Raw genomic sequence first — 13,830 nt, 5'->3', positions numbered from 1 at the left:
CCTCTTCATGTTACTTGAGAGCCTGGATCCAGCCACAACTGAATACTTAAAAAAAATTCTGTTGTTGTTTAAAGGTCAGCTTGCGTCAGGTTCCTATTTGCAGTCATCGGAGCCATGGTTAACATAGAGAGAAGCTGTAGGCACAGACTGGACAGAGGAGATTTGTGAAGGAGATGGGAGCATGGAAGTGCAGAGCAGGAGGGAGGGTAAGTCTTACAAGGGGAGGACACCTGTTTGCTGACAACAGAGGGAAGGAGATAAGGAGGTCAAGACGACTGTGCGGGTGCAGGGAGGGTGCAGGAAGTTGAGGGCCACACCCTCAGGGGCACCCATGGGCCTCAATTTCCCCCATGACTCAGGGGATAGGGCTATCAGCCGAGACCAAGGGGACTGGAACTTTAGCAGGAGGATTGGCAGAAAAGAGAGGGTTTGGGGATTTGCCTAGGGGACTCAGAGGGATTGACCGGAAAGGCTGAGGGCCCTGCTGAGACTCGAGCTTGATTTGTGGAGGCTCAGAGGGTCAAGCTACTGGCCCATCTTTACTCAGCTGCTGAATAGCAAAGCTGGTGTTTGAATCCGGGGTCCATTTGACTCTCAATCCACTTTCTTTCTGCTTGACCCGGTCTCCCTGGACCCACCTGCTCATCTCCTCAAGTTCTCCTCCCCTTTGGTCAATTCTGGGGCATTGTGATAAGAATTACAACCTGGGCGGGGCTGATGGCAGAATCCGAGAAGCTGGACTTCACGGACATTCACTCGACAGAGCCCATCCCCCAGGAAAGTATTTAAACTCAGGACTGGACCAAGAGCAGTTTAAATCCCACATATATGCAGCTGAGTTTGGAAGAAGAGAGAAGAAACACTGCAGCGGCCAAGAGTACAGGCTTTGGAAATAGGACTTTAAATTAAATTGGCACTCGGACTTACTGGCTGGGTGACCATGGGCAAGATAGTTAACCTCTCTAGGCCTGTTTCCTTAAGTGTACAGGGGAAGTAATAACAGCATGTATTTCACGGGGTTGTTGTGAGGATGAAATGAAATTAGTACAATAGATAGAGTGCTCTGCTCTCTAGCAAAATTGAATAATTTAATAGAACTGACCCATTTTATTGTTGTTGTTACAAAGCGTTCATAATAAAGTCCTGCATCCACTAAGTGGAGTGTCAGTTTTCTCACCCTGGTTCTGTTATAGTCCCTGCGTAAATCACTGAGGCAAATTTCTGGGCCTCTGCTTGCTCATCTATATGATGGAGTTGAATTCTACTGCAAAGGTATCTTTCAATTCTTGACTTCTGTTATATTTCAGTGGTCATTGCCAGACGTAACCTAACAGTCTCATGCTCTCTCCCAGCATGTGACTTTCCTGTCTCCCATTTCAACTCAAACTGTTGGCTTCTCCGCCAGGGGACAGCTCAAAGTCACACACCTGGCAAGTGATTTAGGAACTTCCCTTGGCCTAGGAATGTGCCAATTCGAACCATCCGAAAGGAGCTTGTTTGATCTGCAGTTTAAATAGCTTCTCTGTGGATCGGTGGACAGACGGAAAGAGAGAGAAAGAGACAGACTCCAGGCTATGCGTCCTAAACGACTCTTGGCTATTTGTTAGTCAGTGTACAAATGTAGCTAATATTTTGATTACAATCTCTGCAAACTCCACTCTCTGCATAACCGAAAGAACAAAACGAACCAAGTAGGGAAACGTCTACTCCTTAATGAGCCCGTTGTGAGTGCCTCGGTTCAGATGCTGCCATGCCCTGCTTCCGGGCGTTATTCAACGTCTGCTGCTTTTGTCAGCCTCAAAATCAAAGCCTTAAGGAACAAGTGAGATTTGCATCTTTCAAAATCCTGCCAGTGAACTGTAAAAGGTGTGAATATGCTACTTGTTTGTTGCAATATTTTAAAATAAATTGAAGATCATTTGAATTGTAAGAATACTTAGTCTCTTTCTATTATGTAACAGACACCATTAGATGGTGTTATCATGGCTTCTCCCAGGAGTGCAATCACAAACCTTAAAAGGGGCTCCACGGGCTTCGAATAATCTTTCTAAGAATATTGGGCAGTATGGAGCCCAGGGGTCAAGTCCTGGCTCTGCCAACTGCCAGCCGCTGGACCATGAGCAAACGTCCTCACCTTTCCCAGCTCTATGCCCTTATCTGCACTATGGTGACAACGACACCTATCTCATAGAGTTGTGAGAATTAAATGAGGTAATGCCTGAGAGGCAGTTAAAACAGAGCCTGGCACAGATGAGAACTCAATATTTTTTCCAATATATTCGAATAGTATAGGGTTTAAGAGAATTATGCTAAATCCCAATTTTCAGAAAGGTATTGTTCTCTCGAGCATTTGGACTTCGGGGGAGCTGGGCTCTATTCTTAAATAAATCATATTAAGTAAAAGTTAGATCCCTTTCTTAAGCTTCGAATTCAGAGCTTTAATAGCAAACATACAAAGGTCACGCTTTGTGGCTTCGATTCAGAAATGTCAGCACATCAAACACACATTCAGACACACACACAGAGACACTTACTCATACGATGTAAAGGGCAATTGGGTTTGGAGGAGAATGTCACATGAACAGAACTGCAGGTCATTAAAGCAGCACTTAAGCTTCTGACCTCAGCTACATAAACAATGTTTTCAGATGACAGAACTACCGAGAAAGCCAGTCCTGCGAGCACGGTTTAGTTTCCGAAGCAGTTCAGCACGGAGGCTCCCCGAGGATGCGGGCAACGGTGTGTGGTTAGATAACCTAGGCAGTATTTCGGAAACGAGATTAAATGAAAGGCTGGAAGGAAGTAGAATGGAGACAAGGGCCCTGCTCTTTTGCACTCTTTTAGACTGCAAGATGCCAAAGCTTTCCTGATATGCAGATGCCTCAAAATTCTACGGGGCTGCATGTCAAGTGAAGATGAGAATAGGTAACCAGAGCAGAGATGACTGGAATCGGTCCATTGCACAGGTGGGGCTGGCGTTTGTGAGACCAGTGAACTGGCCATCGCACTGATCACATTTTAGAACAGCCGAGCCAACTTCCTAGTGGGCAGGTCGCTGAACACACACCCTAGCGCATGTTGAGTCAAGACTCCACGGACTGTAAGGAAGCAGGGGATCCTTGTCATCTGGTCACTTTTCTCTCACCCTTTGATGTGCTGCATCTACGCTGCCAGGTGAGTTGATGCAAGGGCTGCCTCCTCAGGGCAGCTGGAGCCTTGAGCTCAAGGTTTGTGTTCCTACTTCGTTTTCACAGCGAGCCCTGCATTATGGACACTCCTGGACTTCCCTGAGGCAATTTATAATAACACAGGAATGCCATCAAAATCTCTATCAGCCAGTTCAACTTAAACATACTACGCCAGCATATCTTGTACTGTGACATGATACCACCACATATCACAAATTCTTCAATAAAACATGCTCGCTCACGGTGTGCCCTCAATGCACCCTCAGGTACAGCACAGCCAAATCTGGAGCCGATCACCCAGACCAAGGGAACTTCCGGTTACAGCCCTGGGCACGTGGAACCTCCCACGGTGCCATATAATTTACGCTGACAGGAGGAAAGACAACCCATGGCACCACCACGCCCTGCTCTGGGCCCTGCAAGCCAGCACTCTGAACTCTGGAAGCTTTCACGACAACCCATTCCCTTGGTTCACCTGCTCTTCACCAGGACCAGTGCTTGGCCAGCACACGTTACACTCCAGGGGCAACTCTGCGGGCCGTCTGCAGGGATTCTCCTTCATCCAGCCTTCGTGTCCCAGGGGGTAATCCCTGAGCGCCTGCAAGGTGCCAGGAACCGGGCAGGGGCTGGGGACGCCAAGGTGAACACAACCCAGCGGCTCTGAAGCAGCTCCGTCCTGTGCAAGTGCCCACCACCTCCCTCCTGGATTACTGCACAGGCCTCGGAGCCAGTCCCCTGATCTCACCCTTGGATCTAAAGCAGTCAGAGTGATCCTTTTAAAACCCAAAGTCAGAACAAGCTATTTCTCTCCTCACAGCCCTCCAATGGCTGTGCATCTTAGCTGGAGTAAAAGCCAAATATCCTACAGTGGCCTGCACCATCTGCCCCTCCTGTGACCTCTCCGATCTCACCTCCTTTTACTGTCTCCCTTGCCCACTCAGCTCAGCCACCTGGACTCTTTGTTCTTCCTTGAATGTGCCAGGCAAGCTCCTGCCTCAGGGCCTTTGCACCTGTTACTACCACCTGAGCCACCCTCCCCCCAGACAGACACATGGCTCACTCACTCTCTCACCTTCTTCCCACCTTTGCTGAAATGTCACTTTCTCAGTGAGGCTTTCCAACCACTCTATTTAAAACTGACCTCTCCCTGACCTGGCTCTTTCAATCCCCATCCCTCCATAATGCTTATCGACTTCAAACATATTCACACTGATTTCTATGTTTATTATTTGCCCACTCCCTCTAGAATATAAGTTCCACGAGGGCAGAGATTTTTATTATTTTTCTTGCTGTGTCCCCAGCACCTAGAACAGTACCTAATCTCAATAAACACCTACTGAATGGATGGCCCATGGCATCTGGCAACGGCCCCACCAGAGGACAGAACTTGGAATACACTGCTTCTCACCCCACTGCTCCACCAGGCACTGAGCCACACACTCTGCCCTTCAGCACACAAACTAGCACCTCCCACCCACCATACACTGACCCACAACAGCCTGCTGTGTGCCCTGAACCACATTCACCAGCATGTTCTGTACCAAAGCTTATATACCCCTTCAGTACAGCCCTCACCATCCTACATGGCACACCGACTACAAGAGGATCTGCCATTCAACTCACCAGCCTGCTGCACCCCGCAGAACCAAGACCTAGCCTCAGCTATGCGAAGTGTAGCCCATGGTCCAGCAGCATCCTCCCACCAGGGAGCATGTCAGAAATGCAGAATCTCTGGCTCTACCCCGGACCGGCTGAGTCAGAATCCACATTTTACTCAGATGCCCAAGTGACTCGTGTGTGCACATTACGGTTTCAGAAGCTCTGCTAGGCTATGTCACGGCCCCCGTGGCATCAGACAGGGCAATGGCAGACTGCAGGAGTCACAGCCCTCTCCAGCCAAAGTCCACCGATGCCTGCGTTACAGCTTCAGATTCTTCACCAGCATTCCACCAGCACACACCGCACAACCGCATGATGCCCTGACAGATACAATTCAGCACCCAAATTATAGCCCTTTATAAATAGGGTAGTAACTTACACAACAACCAATTTATCTGAGACACCCTGCCGTACATGAGAAAAACACGCCGTGCTCTAATATATATCCCTCCAGAATTCCTTGTTTCTCAGCGCAGTGCATCGCAGCACCCTATTTTATAGCCATTCATTCATTCAGTAAAAATTATTAAGCACCTGTTATAGGCTAAACCCTATGCTGAGCACTGGGATTTGACACTGAAAAAGACAGACACAGTCTTTCACTAGTCAAAAAGACCGACATTAGATTGAACAAGTAATTACGACAACGTGTGATGAGTTTGTGCAGAGGACACTAGCAAGGATCCCTACCCAGGAAACAAGAGCCTCCCTGAGGGGTGACGTTCTACCGATTTGATGAGGTGGAAGGAGCAGGCACCAGGAGGGGCAGGGGGTGGAGGGAGCATGGGAAGGGTTTTGGGCATCCCAGGTGGAGGGCTCTGCACGGACCAAGCCGGGAAGAAACGAGAAGGCAGGGCATGTTTGAGGAACTGAAAGAAGCTCAGAAATGCTGGCTCTTGTCAGGAGCTGAAGCTGGGGAGGGGGCAGAGGCTGGACCCTGGAAGACCCCAAAAGTCATATCTGTGAAGGAACATAGACATTATCTATCCTGGGGGAAGCTTGGGGGGGGGTGCTTCAAGCAAGAGAGTGACACAATCAGATACACTTGAAAAAAAATTACTCTTGTACCCTGAAACCATACACCAAAGCTAGTGTATTTCCGTAGCTTTGAACGACACTCTGAGAACAGCTCTTTGCCATAATGAAAGATGGCACTGAGAACAACTTAAAAATCCATTTAAAATGATTTTAATGAACCTCCAATAACAGCACCCTTCAGTGATGTGGGAGTACCATCCTCTGTTGCTGTCCCGTGTTTTTTCTCTCCTGCACTCTACTTAACAGCACACATGAATCAGGAGCACGGTGACAGACACAGACATGCCTTTTATATCCCGCAAGCACACGGCACTCTGCACACACTCGCCTCGGGCCTCTGGGAAGGTGTGGGGGAGAGGAAATCTGAAATCCTTGGGTTGGGGGGCTCTAAAGCCAGCATTCGCTCTGTGAAAGGCACAGGCACAGGGTGAATCGAACGAGTGGGTGGTGTGTCCGTTATTATTATTATTTCTAATTCAGTCGAAGAAGATCAAGGGCAGCACCTCTTGCCCTGGAGCCGGAGGCAGGACTTCTTGAAGTATATAGGGCAGCCCAGTCGTTGTACTCTAAAAGTCATTGTCAAACCCACGTGAGGGGATTCGAGCATTGGCTGGTTGGAAACCACGTCAAATGCAGAACACTTGAAGGATCCTGTTGATCATCACTAATTTTTGTGATCTTATATTCTCCATGATAAGAACAGCTACTTTTTCCTGAGCACCTTCTCTGAGCCAGGCACTGGCTAGACCTTTCATATTCATTAACGCTTAGCAAGAATATTCAAAATATTTCATCAATTAGAATGGACTCTGGTTATAAATAACCAGTACTAACGGGAAATGGCTAAATGTCAACCTGTCTTTGAGTAATGACTACCCCGGAGGTTACAAACTGACAGTCCACGGCCACATAGGGCTCATGGGTGTGTTTTGTTGGGCTTGAACTGTGTTTAATTTTTAAAACTTTGCTGCTGGTCTATCAAAAAAGAGTGAGATTTCATATAAAAATCCTGATGAGGATGGAGCAATGGAGAGCCTGCATCCCTGCAGGGCCAACCTGGCAGTCCAGTGCCTGGGTCACAGAAGGTGCTCAGAAAAAGGTAGCTATTCTCACCACGGATAATATAAAAAGATTATGGTAATTAGTAATGATCAACAGGATTTTCCAACTGTTCAGCTGGAGATGAACACCCCCTGAGCCTTTTAGATAGCTTGTCAGCTCTCCAGTCTGCCTCTTCCCTCATTTACATTACCTGCCTGGCCTCTTAGGCATCTGAGTCTATGACCTGTTCCTGGAAGCTACGCCCCCTCCTCCCCCCGCCGCCCCTGACCACAGGCTGGGCAAGAAGCAGTGTCTTCCTCTTAAAGAGCTTTTTCCTTGCCACATTCCTCTGACCTTTGCTGAGCTTCCCTGACTGAGCTTTTAACAGTCAGCTCCCCAGCAGGAATTCTCAACCTGGAGTGTGACTGGATTCACCTGGAGGGCCATACCCTCAGAGCGTCTGATGCTCCCAGGTGATGCTCCTTGTCTGAGGACCACACTTTGAAAACCAAAAACTCTAGTTCTACAACTAGAGAATGAACCCCAAATGTCACTGGATTCAACACTGTGGGGATAGGAGCATTTGCATCTTGCCTCTGGCAAGTGAGGAGCAGGGGAGGTCCACGTTTTGAGACCTCATGAATAGCCCCACAAAACCCAAATGAGTTGTATACCCCACCTCCGAGATCCCAGTTTCCTGAATAGAGAAGCCGTTCTTCTCTTCCAGATTGCCTTTTGATCCTTATCCAAACGGTTCAACGAAAGCGATGATACTGCCTGTGACGTGCAGGGTCCCTCCCCAAGCCCAAGCGTACACACGGATATTATCTTACAGAATAGTGTCAGTAGGACTCGACACTGTTCTGCCCCTCAAAGACTCTGCACCTGAGACATTGATCAAGGTGTGACACTGCTAACAAAAACAATGAACTCTCCTAGAGTGACAACTATGTGTCAGGCATGTATTGAGAGCTTTATGCATCATAATGATCCTCTGACGGAGAAACCATCATCATTGCTGTGTTACAGATGATGAAACAGAGGAGCAGAGAGGAGAACTGACTCGTCCAAGCTCACCAGCTCCACAATAATCAAGAGATTGTTTATTGGACCCACTGTATTCACTGAGGGCCAGACGCTGTTAGGAATACTGTGCTCAATCTTGTGTCTGTATTTTAAGAGGGATGTTGATTACCTGGAAAGAAATAGGCATCTGGAGGCGACGTCATATGGAACATGCTTGTGTGTGTGTGTAGGGGTGTGTTTAGCCTGGAAATCACAGGATTCAGGGATCTAAGACCAGCATCTGCAAATGTCTGAAGGATGCCCTACAGAGAAAGAGGCTCTGGTTGACAGAACAGGACCCCGTGGTGGCAGTTCTGGGGAGGCTGATTTGATATCAATATGAGTCTGCAACAATTAGAAGGGCCATGAAGCAGATCTGGCTGCCTCTCTAGGACCTGGCTTCCTGACACCAGGAAGTGTCAGAGAGAAACAGCACTCATGAAGGATGCTGTACAGCTGCGATTCTAATCACCCGGGACGGAGGGAAAGTGCAGCACCAAGGAGAGGGGAGAATCATCTGAGAAGCTTTCTTAAGCTACACGCCCTTTGCCCCTGGGCATTCCGGTTTGCCTCTAAGGGAGTCCGACCGTCTGGGATTTGAATCCTTGCTTCATCACACACTAGCTGAGTGACCTTGGACAGAGCACATAACCCCTCTGAGCCTCTATTTCTTCTTCCATTCCGTGGAATAACAGCACCTGCCAAACAGGTTGTTGCGAGGATTTATTTAGATGCTACATGTGAGGTGCTTAACATGGTGCCTGGCACATAATAAGTGGCCAAGAAATTAATAATAATAATATCAAAATAACTACCCTTATCGTCGTCATTTTCTTCATCTTAACACCAGAGACCCTTACAACGTCAGGATTCAGCGACAGTGTTTATGTTCACTTTTCAGCCGCCATCGGCACTTTTACAGCCCCTAATAAAGTCACGAGGTCTCCGCTGTACTTAATCTACAAAGAAACATCGCCCAGCGGCATCATCACAGTTGTGATTACTGAGGTGCAAACTCCTCCTCCCTCATGCTGACAAGTACTCCCCCGCCCTGAGGCTTGGGGGATGGAAAACCCTCCGTGTGCACACGACTAGGGGAAAGGTGAGACTTCTTCTTACATTCTAACAGGTACCACGCAGCCACATCTACACCCAGAGCCTCCAGGAGCTCTCGGAGCACGCCAGCTTCTGCTCCATCCCGCTTCGCCTGGGCAGGAGCCGGCTGGTGCTGCTGTCTTATTTACTGACTCAGACGTAGTGTATGTTTCAGAATTAAATTTAAATACTGTTGAGGTAAACAACATGACCTTTTCAATGTCACTATTAAGAAACCATGACACAGTCGAACCAAGGAAAGAACGAGGGCAAAATTAGATTCTTTATCATAGTCCAAAAATGGATCTGAACTCTCCTCACCAAAGAACCGTTCCCAAAAAGTTGCCAGCTAAGACAGTTACAATAATTCAATCAACAAAACAAAAACTCGATATTCAATTGTCTTTTCTGCATTTACAGAGGCTGGGCTGTGTGAATGGAGATCTTCATTTTTGTACCCAGTGACTTCGTGCATAAACGTGAGCACTCACAGACATATTCAAGTAGAGGCATCAGCATCTGCCCCTCAGAGAGCATGGATGGCACACACAATCGGAGACGGAAAGAGCGGGTTATGCTTGTGTACCCAACAGTCAGAGAGAACAGTTTACTTACGGCTTTTGGCTTATATGGGGGCTGAATCTCTTTGCGTTCAAGTTTCTCCCAGTCAATATACCGGAAGAATGCATGCTCTTTGATGTCACGTTCGCCTTCAGGTCCACAACCCAGACGCTTGCCTGGGTGTTTGGTCATCAGCTTCAAGAGAAAGAGAAACGTTGAATTTAATGAACTTCAGAAGAGGAAATGTGAGACGCTCAGAAATGGTTACTCCAATGAATTAGGGAAGAAAGCACAATGAAGAGTCGCAACTAATTTTTATTTTTTGCTTCTCATCCCAGTGATAATTTCCTAGCCTGGTCTTCATAATAGGAGGACCCAACGACAGCACCTGCTGCTACTTGTCCCAGAGCAAGATCTCTGTGTTGAATCAAACCTAAGCCTGAAGGTGGCCTTGAACTTCAAGTTAGAAATGTCACACAATGCATTTTGATTTAGGAATGAGTCTTATGCAATTACTGGTGCATTTAATGACAACAGTTTCAAAATCTTCAAATTCCCCTCCTCCCACCACAAGGACACTGGAGTGTGACCAAGGCAAAGGCCAAATTCATTCAGATAATATTTGCATTTCTCAGTAAAGGGCTTGTGAACATGACAAAACAGAAGAAAAAATATTAGTGAAATGGACCCAAGTTTCAAGTAATTACTTTCTGAAAGCTCATTAAATAGTCAAAACCTAGCCCAGCTCATTTCTCTTGTATCACACATTACACTAAACTCTGCTGAGGTTTCTTTGGTGTTTCATTTAAATTACTTAATTATCAAAACCCTGCATCTTTGGGTCTCTGAGTCAGTGCTAAAGAACAAGATGAATAGATGCTCCAAGATGAAACCAGACACGCTTCCTCTTGTAAATGAATCCAAAGCAGCATGAAAATATCTCTGATCTCAAGACTTCAGCAAATACACAGAGAGGAAAGACAGAGGAGTTGATGATTTAAAAAAATATCCTGACAAGAGGACATCAAAAGAGGAAGCAAAAGTGATTAGAACATAAAAGTCCAAGAAGATTCCCCAAGTTGACTTGACACCAAGCAGCCGTGACATTAGAAGCCTTAGATTTTTGCTAGGATTTATGAATTATGGGGAAGAGACAAACAGCAATTCACACCTACTCCACTGGACATTCAGCTTAGCCTGATTCTTGCTTACAAGATAATTTGTCATCAGAAACTACCCCCTACATACACATGTACACAAGCACACACTTTCCGTGTATGTTTTATGTTCCAAGGGAAAAAATAATTGGGCATTAGGTTCTAAGCTACTTCTTTATTTACATGCATGATCTTATCTGATTCTCACAATAACCCAAGGAGTTGGTGCATTATTTTTGCCATTGGAATGACAAGGCAATTGACACTCAGAGAGGTTAAGCAACTAGCAAGGACTCCGAGACAGCTCCAAAACTTGGGCTTTTAAGAGAACTCGGAGAGCTCTTCACATGTGGTTTCCCCAGAGATATTTGTGGCTTGGCTTGGTGAGGAAAGGTTTACGGAGGGCAAGCAAATTGGGCCAAGCCTTGAGATTTGTGTAGGACTAGGATGCAGGAAAGAAAGGGCTGAGAAGTCTTGACTACTAAGAATATCAATAATGGCTTCCGGGGACTGAGCGCTTCCTATGTGCCCAGGCTCTGTGTCAAAGGCTCTCCAGCCATTATTCACCACTCTTTCATCTTTACAACAACACTTTAAAGCCTCAGCAACTATTGTCTTCATTTTCCAGATAAAGAAATTGGGTCCGGAGAAGTAGTCATTTGCCCAAGGTCACACAGCAACGTAGCAGGGCCATGCTTTGCACAGATCTGGAGTTCTTACAGCTCTGTCCTCTACAGCCTCTGCTTGTTTTCACACTGATGTGTGGCCAATTTGGCTTCTGTCTGCTTTAAATTTGTTCCAAGTGGGAGTGGCAATCTGAGCAAAGTTATACTAATCTTTTTTTTGGTAGAAAATAGGGTCTTCAATGGGATGGGGATATAGAAGACATTTTCATTTGGAATGGGACTGTTTTCAAAAACCTAGTTCAACTTCCGTGTAAGCAGGAGGATGCCAAGCAAAGAAAAGCCACTGCAGAAATATCCAGCACTAACGCGAGTGCGCCCAGCCCCTCGCTCCACTGATATGCCTGAAGCCACGCAGACAGCTGGATTTAATCACTGTTCCGATCTCTGATCACATCCCAGACGCATCCCCTGGGGCCCGCTGTGGAGGAGGACGCATTTGGCTGTTCGCTTGAGCATCACCCTTCTTTGGGGCATCAACCTTGAAGAAAGAGCCCACACTGGACTCAGCCCACTCAACTCAGAAAGGTCCCCAAACCCAACAGTAAGAAAGTCACCCCAGTTAATCCTGAAGGTTACGGGTCCTAAATTAATAGAAATCTGCTGGACCAGGGAAACTGCTAATTGGAGCTGAAGCTGAATGTAGCTGACCTGGAAAATCCTCTCTCCTCCATGACCCACTTAGAACCCCAGCTGCCCAGGCCGGGCAGAGTTGTGAAGGAGAAGATCCTGAGCGTGTATTGAGCACCTACTGTGTGTCAACACCACACAAGGACATTTCTCTTATGTTACCTCATCTAATGCTCTCAAAAACTCTGATCAATGAGTATGATGACTTCATTTTTAGAGATAAAGAAACAGAAGCCTGGAGATGCAAACTTGCTCAAGACCACACACCTAGAAAGGGGAAGGGCCGAGATGTGCAAAGGGTCTCTTGGTCTGGAAAATTGCTCATTTTTAAAATTCCTGTTGCAGGGGATGCAAACTCAAATGGCAAGAGAAGCCTGGCGTGTAACACAGTCCTGCCAACATTAGTATTAGTAATAACAATAGCCTAAGGGTTTTGGAGCAGAGCACCAGGCTAAGTGATTTGCTTCTAACCTGCCTGAGTGATGCTTTGCAGGAATGACAGACCACATGGTAAGACTGGATTTTTCTTTTCTTTCTTTCTTTTTTTTTTTTTGTTTGAGGAAGATTAGCCCTGAGCTAACATCTGCCCCCAATCCTCCTCTTTTTGCTGGGGAAGACTGGCCCTGAACTAACATCCATGCCCATCTTCCTCTAATTGCCAAGCAGTGCCATGTCTACAACCGGCATCCGAACTGGCGAACCCCAGGCCACCAAAGTGGAACATGCGAACTTAACTGCTGTGCCACCAGGCCGGCCTTGGTGAGATTGCATTTTTCAAGAGAAACTGGAAAGTTGAATGCTTTTGGGAAATCCCCTGATCTTAAAATGTTGGTAATTATTAAACAAACTCAAAGCTCAGGATATGACCTCCTCCCTCGCCTCTCCTTAAAATGTCTACAGGGGTCTGCACTGGCTTGAGTCTGTGCCCTCATTTTTCCAAGGGCCTTGCCTAAGTTCCTAGGGAACCCCTGGGTCTCCACTCTCTGTTTCTCATTTTCCCTCTCCCTGCCTCATAATCTCAAAGAAAATATTTTCAACCAATTCATTTTAGGAGGTTATGCATTGAGACTAATTCACATGTGGTTTCCCCAGGGATATCTGCATCGTAACCTCTGCAGCTGAAACACAAAGCTCAGGCAACTCACTAACAGTGGGAATTCAGGCGATGTGAGGGGGGCTTCTAGACTGAGAGGTTGGCCCAGCAATTACCAACCGCCTGAATCTTCCAGCTTTTCTTCTCCCAAACCAGCTCACATGGCATCTGACGAACCGGGAAGAACGGGGCTGGGTCGGGGATTAGGAAACCTGCAAGGACCCCGAGGATCTAGGACCAGCAGCCCCTGTGCGTGTGGTTTATTCGGACACACAGGCGGCACCCACTGGGAGAGCAGAGCCATGCCGCGACCTTGGGAACGCACCTGCACCACTGACTGGGGGGAGGGAATGCTTTAGAGAGGCAGCATCGCTGGGCCGCACGCTCTGGGGGTCTCACAGCGATGCTTTCACACTTTCATCAGAGTTGAAAAGTTACCACATTTGGAGGATACGTTTAAAAGCAGTGGCTTTCAAACCACTTGGAGACTTTTTCAAATTGCAGATGCCCAGACTTAATCTCTGGGGCGAGGCTGAAGTATGTGCATTCCGACTTCAGGTCATCCTGACGGCACCAAAGGTGAGGACCACTGATCTCCAGGGACTCACCCAGGTCACCGC

At 47.1% G+C, this 13,830-nt stretch overlaps 1 protein-coding gene across 2 annotated transcripts in view; it reads right to left on the bottom strand.

Annotated features, from left to right (window-relative positions):
- Positions 1–13,830, bottom strand: part of PRKCB (protein kinase C beta) — a 304,110-nt gene that overhangs the window by 15,742 nt on the left and 274,538 nt on the right. For both annotated transcript variants that reach the window (XM_046668250.1, XM_046668249.1), the window contains exon 16: positions 9,702–9,842. In XM_046668250.1, the coding sequence (XP_046524206.1) occupies positions 9,702–9,842 (141 nt within the window). The remainder of the gene's footprint in view (positions 1–9,701; positions 9,843–13,830) is intronic.

Source organism: Equus quagga, chromosome 7 (assembly GCF_021613505.1).
Source record: "Equus quagga isolate Etosha38 chromosome 7, UCLA_HA_Equagga_1.0, whole genome shotgun sequence".
Lineage (NCBI taxonomy): Eukaryota > Metazoa > Chordata > Mammalia > Perissodactyla > Equidae > Equus > Equus quagga.
This window is presented reverse-complemented; position numbering and strand designations above follow the sequence as displayed.